This window comes from Pteropus medius, unplaced genomic scaffold (assembly GCF_902729225.1).
Source record: "Pteropus medius unplaced genomic scaffold, Ma_sr-lr_union100, whole genome shotgun sequence".
Classification (NCBI taxonomy): Eukaryota; Metazoa; Chordata; class Mammalia; order Chiroptera; family Pteropodidae; genus Pteropus; species Pteropus medius.
This window is the reverse complement of record NW_024342473.1, coordinates 13732284-13759351: the sequence shown is the minus strand read 5'-3', so window position 1 is coordinate 13759351 and position 27068 is coordinate 13732284. Positions and strand designations below refer to the sequence as shown.

At 33.7% G+C, this 27068-nt stretch overlaps 1 protein-coding gene and 1 non-coding gene across 11 annotated transcripts in view; one reads left to right on the top strand and one right to left on the bottom strand.

Annotated features, from left to right (window-relative positions):
- Window positions 1-27068, bottom strand: part of CSNK1G1 (casein kinase 1 gamma 1) — a 146833-nt gene that overhangs the window by 68736 nt on the left and 51029 nt on the right. For 6 of the 10 annotated variants that reach the window (XR_005653366.1, XR_005653367.1, XM_039865319.1 and 3 more), the window contains 2 exons: window positions 26621-27018; window positions 4071-4111 (listed from right to left, as the gene is read on the bottom strand). Coding sequence is in view for 4 of the 10 variants with exons in the window: in XM_039865319.1 (XP_039721253.1) it covers window positions 4071-4111; window positions 26621-26798 (219 nt within the window). In the remaining 6 variants the exon portion in view is untranslated. Of the gene's footprint in view, window positions 1-4070; window positions 4112-9427; window positions 9559-21869; window positions 21974-26620; window positions 27019-27068 lie in introns of those variants that run through there. The other 4 variants (XM_039865324.1, XM_039865323.1, XM_039865325.1 and 1 more) reach the window with 4 other exon arrangements.
- On the top strand, window positions 15635-15743 carry LOC120604755 (U6 spliceosomal RNA). Its single transcript, XR_005653406.1, has one exon. It is a non-coding gene; the product is annotated as a U6 spliceosomal RNA (small nuclear RNA).

The following is a 27068-nucleotide window of genomic DNA, read 5'->3' as shown; positions in this document are numbered from 1 at the left end:
AGACATTCGGAAACATGCTACAACATGAACCTTGAAAACATGCTAAGCGAAAAAAGACACAAAAGGACAAAGAGTGCATCATTCCATTTATAGAGTGGTCAAATTCTAGAGACATAAAGTTGAATGGTGGTTGCCTGTGGCTGGGAACAGAGAGGAATGGGGAGTTAGTGTTTAATGGGAACAGAATTTCAGTGGAAGAAGATGAAAAAGTTCTGTAGGTGGGTGGTGATGGTTGCTCAACAATGTGAATGTACTTAATGCTACAGAACTGTACGCTTAAAAATGGTTAAAAAGGTACTCTACATATCAATTCTTTATCAGATATATGATTTTCAAATATTTTCTCACATTCCATGGGTTGCCTTTTCACTCTGTTCAGAGTCCTTTGATGCACAAAAGTTTTTAATTTTGATAAAGTCTAACTTAATCAGTCTTTTCTTGCTTGTGCTTTTTGTGTCAAATCCAAAGTCATGAAGCTTTTCTCCAAAGTATTCTTCTAAGTGATTTATAGTTTTAGCTCATATGTTTAGGTCTTTGATCCACTTTGAGTTAATTTTTGTATGTGATGTACAGTAAGGGTCCAACTTCATTGCATGTGGCTATCTAGTTTTCCCAATGCCATATGTTAAAAAAACTGTCCTTTGCCCATTAAATAGTTTCTTGTCCTATTTTTAAGACAGGCTTAAAGGAAAGAGGAGATTCTACAGCTTCTCTTGATAACTCATGCTGTTGTTCAACAAATTTCATGGTAAGAAGGTCTTTATATGTAATTTAAATCCTCACTGCTGAAACTTAAGCCTATTTCTCTTACGTCCTCAATAACAGGATAAAATAGCTCTGCAATAACCTGTGAATACTAGGAAGGTTATCTTCAAATAAAACTATCCAATCACTTCTTAGATTTCCTTTATTCAGGTAAAGTAATTTCAATTTCTTTAACCTCTCCTCACTGATCCTATTTTTTAGCTCACTGATCACCTTTAAAGGCTCTTTCTGAACCCACTTGCAGTATTCTGCATTTTTCTTAAGATACAGGGTCCATAAATCACAGAATTCATAAATTTCTTTGAGATTGTCTAGTCTATTCTTTTGCTTCTAGGAAGGTTTTATCTAAATTGATTCATGCAGACTGGAAAACAGTAAGTCCTCACTTAATGTCATTCACAGGTTCTTGGAACTGTGGCAAAACAATGTATTAACGAAACCAATTTTACCACAAGCAAACTGATGATATAAACAAGAGTTAAATTCCTACAGCAAGTCATCAACATGATAACGAAATGACACTGAAAGAAAAGTTGTCTGAGGACCTACTGTATTTCATATCCCCCTAAGGAACTCTATAAAAAGAGAACTCATACCCTTCTTTGATTGTAAAACCAGAAATTATTAGAGTTAGACTTCAAGTTTCTCAAGATTTCTGTAGTTGAAAGAAAAACACATAAGGCTAATTATACTATAAAGTCATTTCCTTATTTATTTTAGCTCTTCAGAGAAAGATCACTCCTGAGTCTCCATTTGGTTCCACTATATCACCATCAAAGCAGGCCATTGTAGGATTTGTCCTTTAGCAAAATCACTAATAATTCACAAGGAACCAAACAGAAACAGTAATGACAAATTAATATGAAACCAAACAGAGGTTGATCTAAACACTAGAAAAAGGAGTGTTCTTTCTGGAGAAATAGTCTTTGGATTCTGACAAACCACAAAGGACAACAGATCCTTCTTCGAACATAATATTCTCAAAATTTCACACTGGGAATATTTATAAGAAATATTTGATCTGATCTTGGGTAACTAAGTTAGCAGAATAAAAAAAGTAAAAACTCTTTAGAGTTATAAGGCTGAAAGTGGGCGTAGACATCACATATGTTCAGACGTGAGGGCTTTTTATCACAGATGGAAAGACTTACACCCTTCAGCACATAGTTTGTAGCCTGCTCAGTCAACTGGAGCTTCGAGGTGCTCTTTTGGAAGCACTATAAATAAAGGACATTGTAAATAGTCTATAGCTTGTGGAAGGCAGCAAGATTAACAGCATGGAGAGAATTTTTATTTTTTATTTATTTTTTACAACCATTAGAAAATCTCTGTTAAAAAGAACCGCAGCAATCTCAATGAGGGTAAAGGAGGGGCTCATTACACTATTTTGTTTATACTGTATATCATTTTTTTTAAAGGTTCTTAGATATCCAAGAAACAAGAGCCCACAATGAAGGTCCAAACAAAGTAGAACTGAAACAGTACCAGCAGGGATTCCTTGTATTTTTATGCCAGATGCTGATTACATTTCTATAGAGGGCTGGCTATTTGCCAGAATCACAGATATTCTGAAACACACATGCCTGCCTGAAACCCTAAACCAACAACAAATGGCTACCCTGTAGGACTGTAATGCTTAAGGCCCATTTTGCTGTTGCAATGGAAAGAGCTCAATTACTGCCTTTATATCTCCCATGGAGAACAGAGACCAAGAGCAACAGAAAAGAGGTCTATAGACAAGATTGCTATCCTCTAAAAAGCCTTTATTTAAGATTTATTTGAAAGGGAAATGAGGTACTGAGACACACCATACAAGATAACATACAGTATAGTTTTAGCTTTAACTCTTGGCCATACGAAATAGGATAATAATTTAATAAAATGTAAGTGAAACGCAATGGTCAGTCATGTCAACAATACTTAATGCAAGTTTATCTAAATAGGTTGACTAGTATGAATCTGGAATGAAAAATCTAGATATAAGAATTGCCCTAACAGAAAGCTTCAAAAGAAGTCTTGATAAATAAAGGGACAATAACAAATACACAGTATTGAGGCAATATTTTAAAGTGTTTTAGGGGCTGTTTCTTCATCTCCCCAGTCCCATAGAATCAAAATTATTCCAATTTACCAAGGTAGTGAAACAGAAAAAGCAAAAACGCATATGAACTAGAGAACACTTTTACGGAATAATCAAATGTGTATATATTTTAAAAATGGTTAATCTTTTGATAATCAATCTGAGAAAATATCTGGCCTGCATTGTTATATGTATTTCACCTCTCTTATTGCTTCCCTTCCTCCAACAAGAGTTTCAAGCTAACAAACAAAACACTTGGTTTCCTAGAAGCTACCTGCTCTAAGCCCTGTTCCTGTCCAGTTCTTCACCAGGCAACTCTAACTCCTCCACAAACTGACAAGCTGAACAAGAGAATGGGAGCAAATCACAGAGCAGGTATGGATGTGGTAAGCCCCAATTCATTAGAAAAAACAGAATTCAATTGTCACAAGATACATTCTTTAACCCTTAACTCTTTTGTCTTCCAACGAAGCCCAAAATTACCTGAAAATCCTGAGAAACTTACTATGATTTAGTAGAACATTTATACACTTTCATAGAAACTAGTCATATGAAACATTCCATATGACTATAAATGGCTCTGTTTAGTAACCTTAAACATAAGATAAAAAACTGTTTCTACTAAAATTGTTAATCCTCAAAAATAATGTAATTATTCTTTTTTAATAGGATGCTATTTTCAATGACTAGATTAATTATTCATAAGATTAATATAGACAGAAGCAATTAAACTCTGCTCCAAAGGACCACGTGATACGTTTTTCATATTTGGCAGTTTTTTAAGGCAAAGATCAGATCTGGTCCTGTACTAAGTATATTAATAAATACCTTATATTTCAAAAATGAATCAGTCATAGTCAAGAAAAATGATACAATTTTCAAATGATTTTTCTTTTAAAATAGCACTGTGAAAGGTACAAAGTTCATAGAAATTACTAGTCTTCCAGTGATTTTTTTTCTTCCAGCTTTATTTTATTAATTATTTTTTGATTCATCATTGCTAACACTATAGTTAGCATCATCTAATGTCATGTAGTACACAGGGGAATCATGACTGTAACACTATATATATAGTTGAAGGTAAATGACCATGTGTGATCATATGCAAAGGAATTAAACATTAGCATTTTTGTAAATGCTCATTTTTGTAAACTATTTCCTGTCAAAAGATATGTGAGGCGTAAGAGCACGAAATATAATTACCACAAATATAGATTCTACTCACCAGTTTGATAGCTACATATTCATTGGTGTAGAGATTTTTACCTAGGGGAAAAATAAATATTTATGTTTTAGTGACATTTATTCTGAGAGATGCAAAGCAAAATCTTAGCTCACGGGGTCATGAGAAAGGTCACGTTCCCAATGCTATTCACATATATGAAACATGATTTATAAGTGAAAAGCTAAATGGAGATAATGAGACCCAGCAAAACAAAAACAAAAACAGTTTGAGAATTTGGAAATTTAAGTTAGGCACGAAAATTTTTTTAAAAAGAAAACAAATCTCTTTTTCTCTCACATATGCACATTTTGTTATTTAATATTTCCCAACTATTAAGCCATAAGGCAAACTAAGAAGAAAAAATGCCAGAATCTAAGAGATACAAAGATTTGAACTCCTGGCACAACAAGCACAAACCTTCATTTTTCTAACTCACTGACAAGTGGAGATTTTATATTTTTTGTCATAGTATTTAGTGTCAACTTTAGTTGGGATAAAGGACAGTGTGAAACAAAACCAATTATTTCACTACTCACCTTTTGGAAAACTTATTTATTATATGTAATTAAATGATTCTCATAGCTTTTCTGACCTTTCATCAGAAACTATAGCTCTGTATCTTTACCTGTTGTGCAAGAAGGAAACAGATCTCCACCTGGACAACACTTAAACATCTCAAAGTTCTTCCTGAAATAATAATGATTTTTCCTCTCAACTTCTTTACATGTATAAATGGAATCAATATTCTCCTAAATATCTAGAGTAAGAACTTGTGGATGAGGATGAGAGCAAAAGCTATCACTTACTGAGCCCATATTACACGCTGAGTACTTCACCTCCCCACCCCTGTTGATTCTTGAAGGCTTTAATTTCTACTGTTTAGTGTATAACATATAGGTTAGCCACTGCACTGGACTTCACATTGCTTCTTATATATTTGTCCCATCTTAGTCAGCTAGACAGACTATAAATATCTTGAGGGCAGAGATTTTATCTAATAGTTCTGTCAATGCCTTACAGTGCTTAAGACCATGCTCTGTACATCTCGGACACCCAAAACCTTAACTGATTAAAAGTTACTGGTATGTATGACTACTTTTTAAATAATACATAGAGGTTAAAGTTATACTTTTATATATACATATACACACATATATATGTACATAGCTGAATATATATGCATAGAAAGGATATAAAGTTATATACTGAGGTATTAAAAGATTCTTAGTATTTTGATTTTTATATAATATAGTTTTTATAATAATAATAATAAAAAAAACCCACTTCATTTGGGAACAAAAGTTGCCTGCAATGTAAGTTCTTATTTTCACCACGCTCTAGACATCAAATGGCCCTTTGCAAACTGCACATTTATACTATTAATACAGCCATCAGGTTGCTGAGTACCTTTATGAGTTGACGAGTACACTAATTTAAGAATTACTTTTGTCTGCAAATAAAATAATAAAAGAGGACTCACAGGATGCCAAACACTTAAGAAACCATTATAAGATGATAGGCACTTTTTCTCTATATATTAATTGCATTAATTCTCTGAAAGTTAATTTGTTTCTGATTAATGTCACCACAAAAAATTTTTTTTAAATTTGTTTGAGGCAACTGTGGAAAGGATACTAAGTGCGAGAGGAAAAGATGAGGTAGTAACAGCTAACTCCCAGGCAGATTAAAACTACAACTTGGCAACAGACTTTTTCCACAACAGATACGATGTTGCATAAAGATTTTTCAGAAGAGCCCTTCCTGACTCTGTATAAACACTGTTAGTGTGACCTAACATCAGTTTTAGCACAGGGCTGACCCTAAGACTTTCGTATCCCTTAAAGGAAAACGGTCAAGTTTAAAATTATAAATATGTTTAGGGGTCTTTCTAAATTGAATACCCCTGTCCCAGTTTTAGGAATAAGAATTACTAGGGGTAGGGAAGTATGGACACCAAAATTCACCTCTTACTCATTTACAGTACAGCATGTCTTTGCTGTTAAAGGAGTAAATTAATACTTGGAGTACACACTTAAAGTAACATCTTATTTCAATATATACAACCCTTGAAGTGAGCTGGTAGAGTAAACAGAGTAATAAACCTGGATTCTGATCTGTGAGCAAGAAAAGAGAGAAGGTAATTTCAGGAGTCTTAGGAAGGAAATTCTTATCTTTCTTTCTTCCCCCCAGCCACTTCCTCCCAGAGTCTTAAAAAATGAGTAGAATTTTAGATTAAAAAAGGGAGAAAGGCATCTCAGAGAGAAGAAGCTGCATGAGCAAACAAAAAATGAGAAAGTAGATGGTATAAGCCGAGAATGTTGGGTGGTCTGGGGGATAGATGGACCATAAGCTGTATCATGAGGATCAAGAAGGCGTAGAGATGGTCAAGGAGTGGTTAGGGCAACAAGGGAGACTAGAAAAGTAAGGTTGAGTCTACTTTAGGAAAGGCCTCGATGTCAACTTAAAGTTTAAAATGAGTTGGGTAGTGACATGATAAGATCTATGATTTTGAAAAACCATTTGTAAGGAAGAATAAAAGATTGACTAGAAAAATAAGACATGAGAGGTAAGGGAAAACATTTGAATACTTATTACCCAGCACATATCAGACATCTAAGATGAGTGACACTCAGTTCTTTCCCTTCAGAGACTATATTCTAGCTCCTCAAACAGGGCCTTGTGGTAAAAAGTTAAATAAATCACATATATGAAGAGTGTTAAGAGAGAAATATGAATAAGTCAGTAGAGAAGACTGGATGAGTATTTGGGTAAAGTGGCATGCAAGGTGAGCCTTGAAGGACAAACAGAGAAAATAAAGGAAATTTCTCACAAAAAACGTACTTTGAACAGTGAGAACATGATAGAAAGGAGACATGATAGAAAATGAACAGAATGTGATATACTGAGAGCGGACTAATATGAACAGAGCACAAAGTATACAGGGAGAAATGGTGAGAAGTAAAGTCAGACAGAATCAAAAGGGACAGTGTGTGAATAACTGTGAATGTCAGCTTCTTACTGAGTTACGCACAACCAAAGTACGTGGAGGTATGGCGGGGCATAAGCTATAGGACGAATAAAATATACTTTTCGTGGATACTTACTTTTCTCCGAGGATTTGGGGAAAATCTTTTTTATAGTAAAACAAACTTACTATATTATATAAATTGTGCATAAATTTCTTTTGAAGAAAAAATGTTCAAAAGAATCCTGGGCACTTATGGATCTGCTTCTTCCAGAGTCTAGGGGGGGTGGGTCTCACTAATCAGTAACTTTTTCTCATTTCTCTGAGTTCAACTTGGCAGCCTAGTTTTCACAGTGCAGTTTACTTTCAATGGTGTGAACTTTTCATTGCCCATGAGGGTGGGAAAGGGTAGCTTTCAGGGAAGGCAAGGCCTGGGTGGAAGGGGATTTGGTAATCCAACTGCTTCACATATAGATCTGCGACAAGACTTCCTGTTTTTAGCTCCTGTATCCCAACTTTCCAAATTCCTAGAATCTCCGATTCTTGGGTCTATCTGAGGTATTCTGTTACAAACTAGCCTACTTTTCAATCATTCGGCATTCTCTGAACTGTTAAGTCAGTTATAACTTAACTATCTGCATTCCACTTTCCAAAATTTTGTTAACATTTCTCATCTGTTTTTATCTTCTCTTCTTTTTTTGGTTCTTTGGGTTTTCATGCTTTTAAAAAAAAAAATCCCTTTTCTAAATATACTTTATAAAACTGAAGAGGCATCCAGTTCCATAAAATTCCACATATTATAATTAGTTTATGCATATATCTTTCTACCTCCACTAGACAGTAAATTTCCTGAAGACAAGAAGAATGTTTAACTCATCTTTTCAACTCTAGCAATATAGTATGTGATATATAGTAGATAACAGATATTTGCTGAAGTGAATCAAATTGACTTGATATACAGAGAAGGTTCTTCTGAGAAAGTTCTAGAGCAACAAAAAAAGAAATCTGGTTTAGAATCAGATTACGGATAATCTTAAATGCAAATATAGGAGTTTCGACTCCATTTCAGCTGACTGTGAAACCACCAAAGGTCTTGTCCTAAAAGAAAAAATAAATGGTGAAAACTGTATTTTAAAAATACTAATCTGGTCCCAATATATAAGATAAAAGAGGATACCCAGAATAAGATGAATAAGAAGTTTTTACAGCAGAATGTTAAAAGAATAACATCTGCCACATACAGTGTAATTATGAAGATCACAAGAGTTAGATAAGAATATATGAAAGTACTTTGTAAACTGCAAAGTGCTAGATAAATCTAATTTTTATTACTCCTATTATTATTGCAGATATGAGGCAGTAATTTCTGAAAGAGAATAACTTAAAATAATAAGACATAATCAAGGCATTTTAAAGAACAAACTAACCACCTTTGGATTACATGTAAACGTGAGGGATAAGGAAAAGAGAAGGGTCAAAAATGCTCTTAATTAGTGGAGAAGACGAAGAACCAGGAGAGTAGGCAACAATCATTCCACTCCACCATGATGCCTTCCTCTAGGTTCTCACTAAATCTAAAATAACGAATTATGAAATGACCTTCATCTTCAATTTTCATATCTATATAAAAGAATATAATCTCAGAAATATAATAAACAAGAGCCTGTGTAACACCAAACATGATGGCTGATACATCACAAAATGCTAGCTTGCTTGTGTTTGCTTATTTTCTCTGGCGGCACCAAAAGAACAGAACACGTGTCACCCTCGTACAAAGCAATTATCCTTACTCCTAAAAGGCACTGGAGGTGACTGGATAATTCTCCTGAGTTAAGCATTACTCGAATGAATTCTTTTGCCAGGGAGTATCATTAAGACTGAACAGGGCAATACAAAACGTAACCATGTTGGAAAGCTAGACAATCACTCAGCCACTATCCTCAGTGATATATAGCACTCAAAAATTTTGTGCTGGAAGATTTTAATTACAAAGATAGAGAACTAAAATTCGGGCCATTTAAAATGAATGACTTCTTCAGCTAAATATGGATATATATGAACATATATATATTGATATATAATATGTCAATAACTTTGAGAAAAGCAGGCAGTTTAATGGACAGAAAAATACCACTGATGAGATGGCACAATCCCAAGGACTCAAAGCTTTTAGTATCTCTTGCACAAAATCCACAATGCTTCCCAAGCTCACTTCCTGGCTATGGGTTCTTTTATTGTTAATGGAAAAGAAACTCATTACATAGTAGTTTTTGGAGCTTTATATTTAAACACAACCCTTCTGAAACAGCAGTCCTGGATGTGATGCTGCTCATAAAACCCACTGCATAAAGACTTCCTGTTTCAGTAAGTCACCTACAGAGACAACATTTACCGTAAGCTTCATCAGACACAGCATTATTTCAAAGAACCAGCAGGTCTCAGTTCTCAGTCACACTGATAAAGGAACATACAGCCTCGGGTTCTCAGTTTTAGTTAGATCTCCAGCTGTCACATTTTCTTGCCCTAAAGTGAAAGTAGTACATTTATAAGTTACTACCTAGAACTTATATTAAAAAAAAAAAAAATCCAGCCAAAGAATTTGAGGCAATTAGTAGTTAAAACAAGAAATCACTTTTATGTAATCCAGATTGGTTACCATGTCTATTTAGAGCAAAGAGGACAGGCTGGCCCGTTGCCTCCATCAACCAGATAGCATCTCTTTAAGTGGGCGGTAGGAGTAGGGATAAGAGAATAATAAAAGGCACCAGAACTTTAAAGCACAAAGTCAGAGGTCTTTCTCATTTTCACTGGCTTAATTCTACTAATATATTAGTATACTATGCAGAAACATTTCCCAAATAGTTAGCAGTGAATGGCAAAGATAATTTCTTCTTGTGCCAAGTTTTTTGAAGGGATTACTTATCAATATCGGTAAGTAGTTTATTATAAAAAATCTTATTAAATCTTGCTTAACCACTGGTAATGGTACAGAGCATGTTTACTCTTAACACGCTAAAACATATCTGTTTTCGACAACATTAAAATGTTTTCTAAACTGCGTGATGTGATCCATTAGTGGAGTGTGAAATAAATTCAGTGGGTCCCAACAAACACTATCTTGCAAGAAAAATAGTATAAAATTTAAGAAAAGAATATATCATATTTAGTAAGGATATTATTTATGAAACTTTTGCTTCAGATACATTAATTTGTGTATGTACTGAATCGCAATATAATACTTTTTAGTGTGGGTCATGGTCAAAAAAATAAAAGCTATCAAAAGCCTTCTGAAAAGCAGTTTCGATTATTTCATTTTGGAATAAAAAGCTTAAGTTAGTGATTGGACTAGTTTCTACGACTTTCTTAGCTAATAAATATGATATTCAGATCAATCTGTTAGTAAAAAGAACAGGGGTTTTTCTAGCAGCTGAGAGTCTGGAGTGAGGCTGAGTAGACTGAGGCAAAAGCAGGTGGAAGATGTCATTTTATAAATGGGATCAAAGAAAGTCCTATACCCTATTTCAAGAGGGAGAGCCTGTAAGGTATTTACAGAAGCCTGTGTTTTACTAAGCAAATGTGTGAAATTTTCTACATTACGCTGGTGAGAAAAGAACTAGAATGAATCACTCTTAAAAGCATGATAGTTTACAGAAACATACTAAAATATATATTTTTTAATTTTACTATGCAAAATTTCAAAGTTATACAATGAATTCCCCCAGGTAACCTCACTCAATTTTGAAGCAAATCAGTATATTTCATTATAGATCTCTAATAGATTTGAAGCGTTCTTTTAGAACAAATGGTTTACTTGCTATTTGAAGACCTCTACAATATAAATGTGAAAAATTAGAAGACCAAATGGAGACCCATGGATATGGGGAAGGTTATAGTACCAGTCAGACATTTCACCCATTCAGGAAGAGAAGTCCAAATGGTCCTTTGAAAAGTAAAAGGGTCGAAAGTGAAAAAACACAATTATGAACAGAGTTCAAGGTAAAGCAATCGATTCTAGAAGAACTAAAACCATGGATTGTCAATGACTTGAACTTGATCATAAGGCAAAACCAGTCGATTTATTAATATTTTCCTGCCAAGAATATAGACCTCCATTCTAGATGATAATATAATTTTTAAGAGGAAATACAGATGTTATTAATAAAGTTATAGCAGAAGTAAAAGAATATTTATATTAGACATTCAACTAATATACCAATTGGAGAAACCACAGTATCTAAAAACTTCAGATCCCAGTGATATGTCTATTTACTTCTCATCCTAATGAAAGTAGTTATGTCACCAGAAGCAACGTTAATGTGCTTTTTTAAAGTCTTGCTTTACTGTTAATTATTTAGACAATTTCCTAAAAGGGTCTGGCACATAATTTTTCAGCTTTGTTTAGAACCAGTGATTGGGAAGCAGCTCCTCCTGAGGAACAGATTGGAAAGCTGCGTGCAGGTCATTGACACATATTGTTAACATGTAAGTAAAATCAAACTTTAATCCTGTTGTACAAACGATATGCCTTAAAAAAATTTTTTAAACATTTTTCTTTTTTACTGAAGTATAACTCACATTAAGTAAAGAGCACAAATTCTAAGTGTACAGCTCAGTAAATTCTTACATATTCATATAACCATGTAACTATCTGAGAGAACACCTGCAGCACTCTAGTTGGCTTTCTTGTGCCTCTTGCCAATCAATAATCCTTATCTATCTACCACCTCTCGAAGTAATCTATTTTGACTGTAATTGCAAGAATTCGCTTGGAACATCTAGGGATATAATTATACAATAACCACTCTTTTGCTTAACATTATGTCTGAGATTCATTCATTTTTTTGCATGTATTAGTAGTGGATGATTCTACCTTTCCTCATATTTGTATCTTATTTCAGAATTGCTGCTTTTTCCTCCACATCATAACTCTAATCTCTTGGTATATTAAACTAAGCATTAAGAAGCTACCAGTTTAATTCCACTTCCAATAGTCAAGAGGTGGAAGCAAACCAAATGTCCATCAATGGATGAATGCAGGGCAGATGAATAGAAAAAGAGAATGTGGTATATACATACAATGGAATTTTATTCAGCCTTAAAAAGGAAGGAAATCCTGTCACATACTACAATTCAAGTGAACCCTGAAGACAGTATGCTAAATAAAATAAGCCAGTGATAAAAAGGCAAATACTATATAATTCAACTATCTAAAGTAGTCATATTCACAGAAAAGAATGTGGAATGGTGGTTACCGGGGCCTGGGGAGAGAGGGGAAAAAAGGATGTTGTTTGAATCTCAGTTGGAGAACATGAAAAAGTTCTGGCTATCTGTTTTACAACGATATGAATATATTTAAACATACTAAATTGTACACTTAAAAATTATTAAGATGGTAAATTTGATGGTTTTTTAACCACAATGTTAAAAAAAATTAATCTGAGCAACCCCTTTCAGACTCATAAGGTCCATTTTCAGGAAGACAAAAAATTCCGAGACCTACCTTCTCAGTGTAATAATAACTATTGTTATTTTGAGCATAGTTGCTCCCAATTTGTAATGGCAGAACATGGTCTTGGAGAGACCACATCAAGATATAAGAAAAAATCAGTTTGTACTTTGAAAGTATAAATCTCTTAAAGCTCAACAATTCAATGGATTGCTAAACTCTAATTCGCAGAATTTTAGGTAGTGTAGTATTTTTTAGTAAAACTTCTGCAGCTTTAGTGGTTAGAACCGAAATGTTCTTAACCTGTGATCATTAGATTCTCATTCAAAGTCAAAAATCCTTTCCTTGTGGGGAATAATAATAAACATCAAAGGAGCACCATCTCTATTCAGGAATTACTTTTTTTTTTGAAGATTAGCTTAAAAACCTTGTAGGAAAAAGCAAATAAAACAATCTTTCTTGTGATTATCAAAGTAATTATGAAAACAATGAAACACATGTATAAAAATATAAAATCATGATTCACAATGTAGAATTTAGGACTGATCATAAATGAAATCATAGTTTTGTTGCCAATCAGTAACTTACTGAAAAATTAAAAATATCTCAAATGTGATGACACTTGAAACTTTTCTAAGTCTAACTATAAATGTAGTTTCACAGGAGGGAAAAATCATTTCGACCTATATTAAATCTTAAGTCCAACATAATACTGTATAAAGTTACATAATTATATTAGCAAGTTCACATATCAATTTCGATTAAGCCTATATAATTTTTTGGTAACAGCTTTTGAGATGTAATTTACATACCATACACTTCACCCATTTAAAGTATACAATTTGCTGGGTTTTAGTATGTTAAGAGTTGTGTAACCATCTCCACAATCAATTTTAGACTATTTCCACCTCCTTAAAAAGAAACCCCACGCTCTTTATTGTTTCTTCATTCTTTTTAAAGTCAAATAATACCACATTTTGCTTATCTATTAATCAAGTGACATTATGTTTTCCTTTCTCTTGGGTATATACATACCTAAGAGTGGAATTGCTGGAACAAATGGTGGTCCTCTTGTATTTAATTAACTATTATATTTAACTTGAGAAACTGCCAGGCTGTTTCCCAAAGTAGCTGTACCATTTTACATTTTATATCAGCAGCATATGAAGTCATTTTACATGTTACATCAACAGCATATAGTCAACACCTGTTATTATCTATTGATTCTAGCCACCCTAGTAGGTACAATATGTTATCTTACTGTGGTTTTGATTTATAATTCCCCAATGACTAATGTTGATGAGACTATGAGGAAAGAGTAAGCAAATAAAATGGAATCACTATAGTTAAGCTGCTAAATTACTACAATAAAGTAGGTTGAGGCATGAGGAAATGATTTTACTCTTGCTTTAACTAGCTGAGGAACTTAAACCTTTGAAACCTCTAGTTATGCCTGAAGATATAGATAACTCTCTGATTACCTCCTAAAGTACTTAGGAAAGAATGCTCATGTGTCCAGACCACCTGATATCCATTATTCAGACCACTGGACGTCTGGAAGATTACGATATCAGACCAATCCAGGGACTAAGAATGCAGAACTGATTCTTCTCAAGAATGCACTTTTTACTATAAGAACTCTTAGCTTTTCTTTCTTCTTTGGAACACTCTGGGTACTGCCTAGTTGTGTTGCTGATTTGCAAATCTTAAGATACTTGAATAAATTTTTGCCATTTATTTCTAGTCAAAGCCTCCTGACTCTGCTTGCTTGACACATCATCTCACATGCTTAATGGCCATCCTTATGTCAGCACTGGAGAAATGTCTATTTGAATCCTTTGTCCATTCCTTTTGAGCCACATTTCTCTTGTTCGGGCCTGCTTCCATGTCTGGAAGTGTACTTTCCCTTTTAATAAAGCTTTTCTTTTCTGCTATAAAAAAAAAAAAATCCTTTGCCTATTTTAAAATTAAGTTGTCTTTTTATTGTTGAGTTGTTAGAGTTCTTTATATACTCGGAATACTAGTCCCTTATTAGATATAACTGGAAAATATTTTTTCCTAGTATATGGTTTTTATTTTTCTTTCTTTATGGTAGCTTTTGCAGCACAAAATTTTTATTTTGGTGAAGTCCAATTTACCTATTTTTTTCTTTTGTTATTTGTGCTTTTGGTGTCATACCTAAGAATCCACTGCCAAATCTGAGGGCATGAAGATTTACCCACACATTTTCTTCTAAGAATTTTATAGTTTGAGTTCTTACATTTAGTTCTTTGACCTATTTGGGATTTTTTGTTTTTAAAGTATGAGGTAAAGTTTCAACTCCAATCTTTTGTATGTGAATATCCAGCTGTCCTGACATCAACTGTTGAAAAATTATTCTTTCTCCACTGAATAGTCTTGACACAATAGTCAAAAAACGATGGACCTCAGCTTGATATATGGTTTCTCAATTCTATTCCATTGATCTATATGTCTATTCTAATGCCAGTACCACACTGCTCTGATCACTGTTGCTTTGTAGTAAATCTTGAAATCAGTAAGTGTGAGCCATCCAACTTTGTTCTTCTTTTCCAATATTGTTTTGGTTCTGCCTGGTCACTAACAACTCCATATATATATTTTAGAATCAGCTTTTTAGAATTTCTACAAAAAAGCCAGCTGGGATTACGAAAGGAATTGTGATGAATCTGTAGATCAATCGGGGAGTACCACCATCTTAATGATATTAAGACGGGACCCTGAAAATGAATGTCTTTCCATATATTTAGGTCTTTTTAAATTTCTTTCAACAATGTTTTGTAGTTTTCATAGTATAAGTTTTACACTCATTTTGTTAAACGTTTTTTTTTGAGGTTTATTCTCTCTTAATACTACTGTAAATGGAACTGTTTCCTTAATTTCATTTTTGGATTAAACATATATACTTTTTATAATAATGACTGAGACCTCTTCCCTCATGATCCGTTCCCAGAAGCATACTATGTTTTTTAATTAGAAAAGTAATAGTCTCTCTTAAACCTCAACTAGAGAGTTCTATTATATAAATGAATTTTCCAGATAAGTGACATTCCTTCAATAAAAGTTTAAAACTAAAATCATTTTTATAGTAGAAATGTTTCTAAAGTTTCAGGTTTAATAAAGAACATATGTGATGTTTGCTTTGGCAATACATACATATACTAAAATTGGAATGATATGGAGAAGATTAGCACGGCCCCTGCACGAGGATGACATGCAAATTCATAAAGCATTCATATTTTTAAACTTCCAGTTATAAAATAAATAAGCCACGGAGATGTATAGGATGGCGACTACGGTTAATAATACTGTATTACATATCTGAAAGTTGCTGAGAGTAAGTCATACAAGTCCTCATCAGAAGAAAAAAATTTTTATAACTGTGTATGTGTAAATTTCCTGCCCAGTATATACAAAAGAAAATTATTTATCCAGTAAGCTACTGAGGATTATGTTATATTTCTGACAATTACTTTCATGAAAATGTTTATTGTGTTATTTACTTATAATAATAATATAAGGTAAATATTAACTGAAAGGCCAACTACATGAACAATTGTGGTTAATCTACTTGAAGAAACAGAATGAAGCCATTAAACATCGTGAAAATCACATAACAATTTAGTAAATAAGAAAGCAGAATCTCAAAGAATACCCAACTTTGTTTATACCAAAGCACATATATACATGTACACACAACTGAACAAAGACTTTGCTCTAATTATCTGTGATGTTACAATTCCGTCTCAAAACAAATAAAATAAAAACCAACCGAAAACAAAAGAAAACAAGTTCCATGAATCAGAATTATCCTTAACCCATCTATACTCTGGATGTTCAAATCTGAACAATCTGATTATTTAGTTTAATCAATCTCTGAAGTAGTTTATAAAATAAAGTAGAAAAAAAGAAGCATTACAACCTCAAAAAGACAAAGTAATTTTTAGTTTCACAGTACAAACAGCCTAAACTACCTATAAGAGCCCTTTAGTCAAAGAAACATTCAGAATTACTTAAAATCGCAAAGCATTTACTGTTTAAGCTTTTTACCATCCAGACAAACTAGAGGAACTACCACCGTTATTTAGATATCAGCACCACTGGATAAAAAAGACTGACATGTATTTTTAACAATACAGAAAAACTAAATACAGAAAAATTACACCTTTTGAGGGTAGGGAGGAAACATTAGACGTTCTAATTAATTTATGTTCTTGGGAAGGAGATGGCATGTAGTTCCTGTCAAGTTTTTTTAATGCCTGCAGAATAAAGTCCAAAATACATATCATGGCCCAAAGCTAGTCAAGAACAGACTGCTCACATCTCTAGCCTCACTTCCCACTGTATTTTATTGAAATAAAAAGCTAAGGGTAGAATAAGATACAGTGTTTATAATATCCTCCACTTTATAACATCCTCCCATTTTACTCTGAATTTCAAAATACATACTTTGCAAAATTAAAAATGAATCAAAAATTAATTATTAATTAGCCAATGCTTTCCTTCCTCACCTAGAAAATCCCTAAAGATTAAAGTTGGTCCACCATAGAAACTAGATAGCGTTACTTAAAATAATGGCCATCATTTTATACTTTATTTATATTTCTTTTCCTGGCAATAGGTAATTATATTTATATTTCTTTTCCTGGTAATAGGTAATTAAATGCCGACAACTATAAATTTTGGAATCAGATATTTATTCTAATGTCGTTTTTAAGCTTTTTTTTTTTTTTTTTTTTTTGGCATGTGGTATTTCAACTGCATACTTAATAAGTGGTTAGACTACCTGGCACATAATAAAAATACTTGTTTGGGAGGTCCCTGATCTGGGCTCTAGTTGCAACTCTGTGGTAAGTAGCTTATCTTAACTCAAGTCATTTGATTTCTAAATTTTTCATCTTTAAAATGATGAAGGTTGGACTAGATAATGCCAAGGTTCCCTACAGGTCTAAAACTTAAGTAGGTTTATTACTTTTGTTGATCTGGACTTTACATATATATTAAATCAGTCTAAGTCACCACGACCCTGTTGGGAGCCAGATCCCACTCTTGTCTCATACTAAACTCATGGCCACCTTTTTCATATAACTGTCACTAATCTAGTTGTCAGGCCTGAAATTGTATAGTACGGTTCTTGAATCATGATCTGGTCTTTTGTTCAACGTTGCTAATTTAAGATAATGCTGAATCTTAATTATGTTAACCAGTTTATTTAGCTGCTCCACCTCAAGCATTGTGCTACGTGAGGATTTCATTAGTACAGTGGTCCCCCTTATATGAAATTTCGCTTTCTGCAGTTTCAGTTACCTGCAGTCAATCATGGTCCAAAAATATTAAGTTGGAATATTTCAGAAATAAACATAAGTTTTAAATTGCATGCTGTTCTGAGTTGTGTGATGAAATCTCAAGCCATCCTGCTCTGTACCCCCGCTGGGACATGAATCATCCCTTTGTCCAGCATATCCATTGTGTATGCTACCCTCCTGTTACTTAGTAGTTATCTTGGTTATCAGACTAGTGATATCACAGTACACAGTTTCAAGTAACCCTTATTTTACTTAATAGTGCCATATATACATACCTTTCATTACAGTATATTCTTATAATTGCTCTATTTTATTATGAGTTATTGTTATTAATCTCTTACTGTGCCTAATTTATAATTAAATTTTATCATAGGTATGTATACATAGGAAAAAATGGTGTATATAGGTTTGGTATTATACAAGGTTTCAGGCATCTACTGGGGATCTTGAAACATATGCCCTGAAGATAAAGGGAGACTACTATATGTTCTTTAAAGGTCTCCATCCAATTCATGGTTCAACTGAATGGAACCAAAGTCAGAGCTCTATGTTCAGCATCAGTAATGACAACGGTCCATTAAAACTGATTCTCCCTGGTGCAGGTGGTTAAGAAAACTACAAACCTACTTAGTTATCTTATCAGCCAGTTCACATTTCTATCTGTGTTACCAGAATATCACAAACGTCTGTCAAATAAATGCCTTGCTGAATAAAAATATATAATACATTAGAGACATTTAACATGGCAGATAAAAACATAGGCATTTTACTTTATTCCTTTTCAAACTCACATTGAAATGACAAAAGAAACTAAAAGGACAAATAAAATAGGTGAGGAAACAGCAGACCTGAGAAAGCTGACATACTTCAGAGGAGGAATCGAAATGCTAAGATTACCCAATGATATTGACAGGAAACTTACAATTCTGTTGTAAACTTGAGAGGAAGAATTAATAAAGGATATGTAGTAACTAAGAAAATTTTTTAAAACTCAAGTATCAGTAATTTTTATTTCTGAGGGAAGGAGGGATAGGGATGTACTAGAAAGAAAACACAGTAATAATGCCTTCATAGCTCGAGTGTGAACAATATTTCAACAATCATTATACTGTACATGCAGAAAAATGGTTTAACCAAAAAGTATGACATAAGTATTTGGGGAGAATTTAGGGAGTGTTTGTACAGATGGCCCCCGACTTAAAATGGTTTGACTTACGATTTTGCAACTTTACAATGGTGCAAAAGCGATAAGCATTCAGTAAAAACTATACTTTGAATTTTGAATTTTGATCTTTTCCCAGGCTAGCAATATGTAGTGCAACAGTGTCTTGTGATGCTGGGCAACAGCAATGAGCAGCAGCTCCTAGTCCGCCACATGATCACAAAGGTAAACAACTGATAGTCTACAGTACATTCATTGTGTTAGATGATTTTGCCCAACTGCTGGCTAATGTTTAAGTGTTCTTAGCACGTTTCAGGTAAGTTAGGCTACACTGATGTTCAGTAGGTTAGGTGTATTAACTGCATTTTCAACTTACAATGAGAATGGATTTATTGAGACATAACCTCATCATAAGCTGAATAGTATCTGTATGTAATTGGGGATGGTATGTATGAGAAAAATCAAGAAATAATATTGAATATTGAAAAAAATAGTAATGTCTAGAAAAAAAGAGGTATCTAAAAGACATTTAAAGAGTTGAAATGCTTGCTTGCAGGAATCAGGACTTTAAAATCTATGTTACATGGGTATTTTCATTAAAATTATATTATAAAAAATACGTATAGCATTTTCTTACCCTAGTAACCCCAAATGAGTATGATCTACTCTTTGAGAGTCTACTATGCCCAGCAGTGAGTTCTACTTCCTTTGATAAGAGCCTTACCTTTCATGGAAAAGTTATGACCAAAAGTTCAGACCATTTTCTCTTCAGGATGCATGATGACATCATGGAAATACTGATCCTGAACTCTCTTCATAAGCAAATCTATAATCACCCTAGTTTTGTAATCCTCCTCAACAATTCCAAATTGGCTTAGAAATCCTGGAAATTTTACCGTTAAATCCTCATTAACTAGTTAAGATCTCAATGCATAACCCTACAAATATCATATCTGTGATACTTCTAAACATATTAATATGATGTAGACTGTGTCTCAGCAAATGTGGTTAAAACTATTTACTCCTATCATTTTTTTTGATGCATTATGCTATTGACAGAAAGATCTGTTAAAGTTGTTTAACCAATAAATTGTGCTCGAGTTAGAACTGGGTGCCATTCCAAAAGAAATTCAAACTGCGACACTACTAGAAATAAGAATTATATATGCGTTCCTGGTTTTTCCAAGAAAGTTAAAATGCATTATTTCTAGAGTAATAATTTTAAATTGAACCCCTCTGCACCATACTCTTGAAACAAAATAAGAAATATAATTTGTCACACATCTATAAAGTGGGAACATATAAACAACTCTTACTGCCGGGGGTGGGGGGATATATTTTGTCAGGTTTACACACAAATGTACACACATACATATACCTAAAGAGATAAAGCACATGGAACGCAATATTAACTGGCAAATCTAGGTGATAATATATCATGGCTTTAACCATCCTATTCTTTTTACTCTTTTGTAAAATCTTGAAATTTTTTTAATATAAAGTTGGGAAAAATTAAAATAATTTCAAACAATGTTTTATATTATGTACATAAACCATGAGCTCACTATGTATCAACCACTCTCTTAGGTGACTGTAGACATTATCTGAATTATATCTTCACAACAAATCTGTAAGGTAGATATTATGACGCCCCTCGTCTGACAGAGGGAAAAAATGAAACTTGGAAATGCAATCTGACTCTAGGATTCTTAACATTTAACCACTGGGGCAAGAGAATAATGACATGACTTCTAAAATCTGTTTTAGTTTGTTCCATCCACAGACTCTAAAATTTGCAAATTCATAGAAAAATCTTAACAATGTTATAAAAGCACAATATATCAGTTTTTCTGTTTCATTGGTTGGCTTGGGTTTTGGCTGATAATAGACAGTTCTAGTTGTTCAAAATGCTAAAATTTCCTAAGAAACTATAAAGTAACATTTGATTTTACAATGACTACACATTCCACTAGCGAACACAACTAAATTTCCTGTTTTATTGTAAGCCTATATCCTTTCAATTGAATGACTTGCAAAAAATTTTTCCATAGCAGAACTGTATCTTTCAACAAAATCTATTGAAAACTCAGTATGTAGGTAATAGAAAGTCCTGCCTGCTGCTCACTTTTCCTTTCCTATTTTCTGGCACTGAGAAGTAGGTGCTCCAAGTCTCTGTGTGACACAATATGAAACCAACTGCTTTAGATAATACACATTCTGTACACTGCTAATGATCACAACTGCCAAAAGCAGAACTGGCTGGTAGAAGCTGAAGTTATAAATTCCAATTTAAGTTCACTAGTGATAGGTAATTCAGGTAAAGGAAAAAAAATATGCAGAGAAGTCATCATATATGACTTACTTTAGTCAAAAAGATATGTGTCTTATTTTAGAAGCCAGGGAGGAATGTGTCACAGGACAAGCTGCTACCCTTAGCCAATTTACCTTTGTCAGAAATATCCTTCAATGCTAACGTAATTTTGCATATTTCACCAGATACCAAATAAAGAAAAGAGCAAAAAAGGTCAATTATTTTTGTGCCTCCATTTTACTGTCTGTAATCAAAAACATTCTCTAGCAAAATCTTATTTCGCAAGGGTAATATTAAATTTTTAAACATAGGTACATATCTATTAGATGTGACAGAGATATTATCTACTTTCTTATTCTTGCAGCCAAGCAGGAAAACAAGCTGTTATTTGTGGACTTGGGATATACATTTTGTGAATTCTGGAGGAACTAAATCGTTTGCATCTTAATGTTTACATGATTCTTTCCAGGTTTGATTCAGTAAAGACTCAAAATTAAAAAAAAAAAAAAAAAATCCTCAATATACTCCTCATGTTTTCAATCAATGAAAAACAACCTGCAGATCTGTTTCCACTCCAGTGTGTTCTCCTACCTTTTATCCATGATCATCCTTCATCAATCTTCCTTTCTCAAACATTCAAAATCCCTTTCTGTTGAAGCAATATACACAGGTAAGACTCCGCAGAAATAATCTGCCTATTAAAAAGTAGACAAAGGCCACAAAGAAACAACTCTTAAAAGAAGAAATGTAAATAAATGTGTAAAGATGTTCACCTTCGCCCATGAACACATACACATTTAACAAGATACCATTTTCCCCTATTGGACCAGCACAGGTGAAGACTCTCCATAATGTTTAAGGTATCTGAAGGAGTTAGGTAAACAACCCCCACCCCATATACACGCAAGGTAAATAAAAACCATTTTTCTGGAGGGACAACTGTCAATGTGTAACAAAATTGCAAATATGTATGTCCTTTGACTCAGAAAGTATACTTTCAAGATTTATTCTAAGAAAATAAAATAATCAAATTTGGACTACAAGGATATACTACGAGTGTCTATAAGGATGTTCAGCATAGTATTATTTATAATAGTAAAAAACAAATAATTCATATATGCATATATAAAGACTAAATAAAGTACTGAATAACTATAGATATTAAAAAATGAATAATCTATAAGTAGAAATAAAAAGTGCATGTACAATTTGATTGCATTTCTAAAATATAACCTGATATACATTTTTAATTTCTGGAAAATTAAATTAGTGGTTATCTTTGGAGATACTTCTAAAGTAGAATTTAAGAAAAATTCTGGCGATAAGCATGCCATTTTCTTTTTAAAAATTTTCTTATAAAGAATTATTTTTGCTTTTCGTTTATTGCTTTTTTTCTGATTACAAAATACATGTAGTCATTTAAAATAAAAACAAAAGGGAGAAGAAAAAAGAAATATCTCAGAAATAAATAGCTGTTTATTTCTAAAGGCAATAACTAATTAGTTCTCTCCTGCTTAACCTTAGGGCACAAGGCTTTGCTAATACCGCAACCATTTAGAACCTCTTCTTTTTTGACTTTTCAACCTCTGTACTCTTCAGGCTCTTCCTTTTCCAATATCCCTTAAATGCACAATCTCCCAGTCATCCAAGCTCCACAAAGCATCATCTCATCATCTGACTATGTGTTCCTTAACACCTACATAGTGATAAATTCTTAATCCCTATCTCAAGCCTAAACTTTTCTAAGTCTTAGATCCATATTTCTGCATATGCGCTGCATACTCCTCTCAAAGTCATATGCATGAACTCTATCTACCTGTCCTCTCCACTGCTACTCCAGTCCTGTATTTCCTATCTCCATTAAAGGTTTCCTCATTCACTTGGTCTCCCCAAGCTGGCAAACTCAGTCATTTTTGACCCTTTCCCCTCGAATCCTGCCTATAGTCCACTTCTGAAATTTCTCCCTAGTTCATCCCTTCCTCTCGATCTCACTGCTATTTTCAGAACCAAGAGCTAAGACAGGCCTGGTCATTTCTAACCTGGACTATAAAGTCAAACATTCTTAATTATCCATTATATGCCATACATAATAAAAGGAGTTGAGAATATGACGATTAATAAAGCAAAGTACTACCGCCAAACATGTCTGGAGGTAGAGAGATGGAGGAAGATAATATAATGTGACAATAATTAGAGCAAAATCCACAAGACGTCAATCTCTTTCCTATCTGATCTAATCTTATAACTACCTGAATTATCTTTCTAGATTACAAACCAGATCACGTCACTTTTCTATTGTAAAATTCTTGATGATTCTACTCCACTGCCTACAGTATAAAGTCCAAATGCTTTAATACCATGCAAACACTTCACAATCTTGTCCCAACCTACCTAATAGCTGCCTCTATTACTTTCTTTCACTTGACACACCCTAACCCAGCCCTGTATAAGTAACTAGTTGCTGCCCTGATAATATGCTAAACACTTCCACAACACCTAATGTTTGTGTATCCAACAGCTGGAGAGCCCTTCTTCCTTGTGCCGGCCAGTGGAAGTCCTGTCTTACTCTCAATCAAATAATATCTCTTTCTGAAACTTTCATTAATCTTCTCTGCCAATGTAGTTTTTACGCAATCTATTATAATACTTACCAATTTGCAATATAATTTTTTTTTCTCTAACACCAGATTATGAGATTCTTAAGGACAGAAACTACATCTTATTATTTTTTGTATCTTTCCCAAAGTTTGGCAAGATAGTAAATACTTAAGAACTGTTTTGTTAAGTGGATAATGGGGTGGAAACAGATTTGCAGGGAACCAAAATGTATTGAACATTAAGTCACTTTTTTAGTTCTCTGTCTAGAATCCAGGGGTCTACCTAAACATTAAGGCCACTACCTACCCGTCGACCCCACATACCAGAAGGCCAATGGAGCCCATGGTTTTTCCCTCTCCTTTTCCTATTCATCTGGATATCCATCCATTCTATAAATAATAACAGTAAATAATACAGATAGAATCCCTAACCTCCAATGGGCTTATATTCAAGTAAAGAGAGACAATTAACAGGTAAACAAATATATAAAATTATTTCAGATACTGATAATACAATGAATAAAATAAAGTAGTTTCATAGGATAGAATGTGGCTAGGTGAGAAACGTGCTATTTTAAAATGAAGGTAGGGGATGTCACAGAAGGTTTCTTTGAGATGGTAACATAAAGGTGACTGAGGCCTAAAGAATGAGAAGCGAACAGCTAAGCAAAATTTGGGAGAAAAAATTCTGCAGGCAGAGAATAAAAGTCTGAAGTAAAAACACCCTTGGCTGCTTGAGGGACAGAACAAACAGTGTGGCTAGAGAAAGAAGTGAGTTTGGAGAAGAAAGAACAACCCTGCAGGCCATAGTCTTGGTGGAGGCCAATTTACATCTGCCTTGAGTTTAGAATTTCCTAGTTTACATCTTCCATCGTCTGCACAATCTTCTACTTACGAACACCAAAGCAAAAGGACACAGGAATGGGGTATACAGCACACCTCTTGATAGAAAGATGTCAAATGATTCTGAAAGTACCTTTCCTGGTTTCTGTTGATAGTGTTTCTAGATACAGTGCTATTACAATATTGGCCCAGAGTTAATGAAAACCCGATAAGCACACAAGAATAAAACCACTTGTAAAGAAAGACAAGTTTTTCTACTGACTATAAGGCAAGTCAAAATAAGAACAACATTATCTTAGATTCATGAGAAGAAACAGAACACAACAGTCTTCATCAGCTATAAATTTATCCTTTTAATTGAATGAATTTTTCCATTCCTATGTAAACTTAAAGATCATATAATGCAAATCTATACTTAAATTGAATAAAATAGATTTCCAGTTTTCATCAACCAAGTTTCTTCTTCAATTTAAACAATTTTATGATGTTCTTAGAATACATGAATTTATATGCATTATACACTGCCTCTCAGCAGTAATTCTGTGGATGTTTATGTCTAATCTAATTAATTTCAAGTACTACTGTGATGTTAGAGTAAAGTTAATCCATTAAATACATAAATATTTACCAAACTAGCTGCTAAAGCAATTCAGTAGTCGCTAGGAACTCAAGCAGTGTGAAGTTACACATCTAACCTCGATGCTCAGTAGTATCTGCTGGCTTTGCTAGCCTGAACATGAACACATCACTAAATATGCAGAGCCTTTTATTATCATAGTCAGGTCTTAAAATTCTAGGCTGCCAGCCCTCTACCAGTAAAAATAAATTCATTCTCAGCATCCCCAAATTCGATTCTGTACCTAGTGATCTCTGGCTAGTGTAGTGATGTTTCCCTGACTCTCTTTATGGGGTATCAAAAACAAGACCTTTTTTATCTTCTTTTGCAAAATTATCAGAAGTAGCAGAGATAACAAGCAAGTAATCATCTTATGCTCCTATAAGTAATCATCTTTTGCTCCCAAGGGCCTAAGTCTCCTACAATGGGCTTTCACAGTAATTCATAGCCTCAAAAAATGTCTGAAAAAAAGGGAACCTCTTCCCTAAAAGGGAACCTCTTCACATTCTCTAAGCTCATGTCCAGCTTCATACATTTATAAAATCTTTCATTTTCTCTTCCCCATTCACCTAGGGAGGGCCATAAAAAGGTTTAGAAATACCCAATATATAAATACCCAATGCACCTTCTTCCCAATTTCACATCTTCAAACTGGTCAATTTTGTCATTATTCATCATCTCACTCATAAATTTATATTTTAAATTAAAAAATCCTAGTTCTTCGGTTAGGAAATAAAATTGCATAATTTCTCAAGTTCTAGCTCAATCCCCATGCTAGGACTTCTAAGAAGAAATGCAAATGTAGTTATCAGTTTGAAAGCCTCTCAAAAGAGGATGTATATCTTTGTAGACTAAATCTGGGTATTACTGAGTGAGGATGTAGTCCTCTCTTATCAGGGCAGAGTCTGAATTAAAACAAGGCCTAACTCCTTTCTCAAAGTGTAGTTCAAGGACCAACAGCATCTAGAATACCCGGGAGTCTGTTAAAAAAAAAAGACCAACTAAATAAAATCTTCATTTTATTGATACCTGTATGTGAATCTCCCTACATCATAAAATCTTAGAATCGGTGGAAAATTTAAAGCCTATCACACAGAGACATAAACCTTGGACAGCAATTATAACTGAGGACTACAGTCCCATTCACATTTGCTTTAATTCTTATAACAGATCTTCTTTAAGAGAATTTCCCATAAAACTATAAACCACTTGTCTTGAAACACACCACAGCTCATTATAGCTGCTGTTGTTGTTAGTTAAAGCCACTGATATAACCAAGTTCTTACCTAATCTGAGCTCTCCGAAGTTCCCACACCCTATCTTCTTGCCAACCCTGAAGTTGGGTCCCACCATAAGAACCCCAGATGTCGAGGAGCCAGACGGTCGAGAACAGTGTGTACTCCTCTGTGCCATGGGTTTAGTTGTCCGTTGTCTTTCATCCTTCTCCCTACTAGGATGGTCCATGATCCTACACGACAGAGTCTCTCCACAGTGAATAGCCTCAGTCTGTACACTTCACTTCAATACAAAAGTATGTCCAAATAAACTGTAGTCAGAGAAAGATAAGAAGATCTTTTGGCACCATATTTGTTTCTAATGTATCTCCAGGAGATGAAAAACCATTGATTAGTTCTTGTAGGACATGTAGTCTGTAGGTCTCAAGCATAGGAGGATATTTTGTAACCTAGGTAAAGAAAAAAAACAAACAGTTAAAAATTAAATTTTAAAATAAAT